The sequence below is a fragment of the Formica exsecta genome, unplaced genomic scaffold, assembly GCF_003651465.1.
Source record: "Formica exsecta isolate Colony F162 unplaced genomic scaffold, ASM365146v1 scaffold26, whole genome shotgun sequence".
Taxonomy (NCBI): Eukaryota; Metazoa; Arthropoda; class Insecta; order Hymenoptera; family Formicidae; genus Formica; species Formica exsecta.
The window spans coordinates 78,793-79,888 of record NW_021849866.1 but is presented as its reverse complement, the minus strand read 5'-3'; the positions used below and the strand labels follow the sequence as shown (position 1 = coordinate 79,888).

The window sequence follows — 1,096 nt, the reverse complement described above, 5'->3', positions numbered from 1 at the left end:
GTCTTGGATATGTCGAGTATACACATACCCACGTAGATTAGTTTGTAGAACTTTACCTCGAGTTTACGCAATTTCACGGCGATCAGATTTTCCAAAAATATGCTTCTAGTGTGAAAATTTGGTTTTGCAATCATTGCCTCTGCACCATATCTTCCATCCCAGTATGTCACGAGCTTAATATCAATGCGATTGCGCACATTTTCCATCGTTTTATCAAATACCGCATTATTCGTAACGCAAAGTCCGTGTCGCGTACATTGCTGCAGGTTACGATAATGTATTACGTAACGCTTCTTATCATATAAAGTTGTGAGCAACTTGTCCTATCGCTTACCGGGTGGTTTGTCGCGTGTCGGGCAAAACGGTATGTCAGTGTGCGCATCGTGAACATGTTGTATACTCGAGATTGATTTCGAGGATGTAGCCTGTAGGCGAATCGAGCGCGATCAATGATATATTAAAATTGGATACATCGTCAACCCATCGAAAATCTGCATAGGACAAATGTTGACACATTGCCCATCCGTACAAATTATTTACATCAAAGTACATTAGATACGATGAAGGTTTCGATGGATCGTACGACTGCATGTACTTGTTATTAACATGGGCGTATCTGTTGGAACATCAACTTAGACCACTGCGTATTCCATGTTTGATAAACATAACCATGTCGATATTTGTAAGCAATTCGAATGTAATATTCACGGACTTATATATAAGGACAGGGCACATGAAGCTTACAGCTGACTACATAATGACGTCGCCCACTACGTGGCGCTAGGAGCGCAATACCTTGGCCGGCTTACTTCAACTTACCCTAATAAATATAATAAAATATTTTAAATAATTCTATCATTAAAAGATAAAGCATTCCATAAAAATGAGTAGTTTGTAAAAGAAGCTGAGTGATGTATTTTGAAAACGTAGTGATAATTTTGACTATCTAAACATATTACAGTACACATATATATGTATATATATGCTCAATGTGGGTGAGCGCATGCGGTTTGATTTATTAATATCATAGACATAGTATATCTAGACCGAGTGTTGAGGAGTGGGGGCCGATGCCCACGTAGAAAAGGACATACTC

The 1,096-nt window shown here is 38.8% G+C and overlaps 1 protein-coding gene across 1 annotated transcript in view; it reads left to right on the top strand.

Annotated features, from left to right (window-relative positions):
* Positions 1 to 745: 745 nt before the first annotated feature.
* Positions 746 to 1,096, top strand: part of LOC115236713 (troponin C) — an 8,790-nt gene continuing 8,439 nt past the window's right edge. Inside the window, exon 1 of the mRNA XM_029809335.1 lies at positions 746 to 995. Coding sequence (XP_029665195.1) covers positions 973 to 995 — 23 coding nt within the window. The 5' untranslated portion in view covers positions 746 to 972. The remainder of the gene's footprint in view (positions 996 to 1,096) is intronic.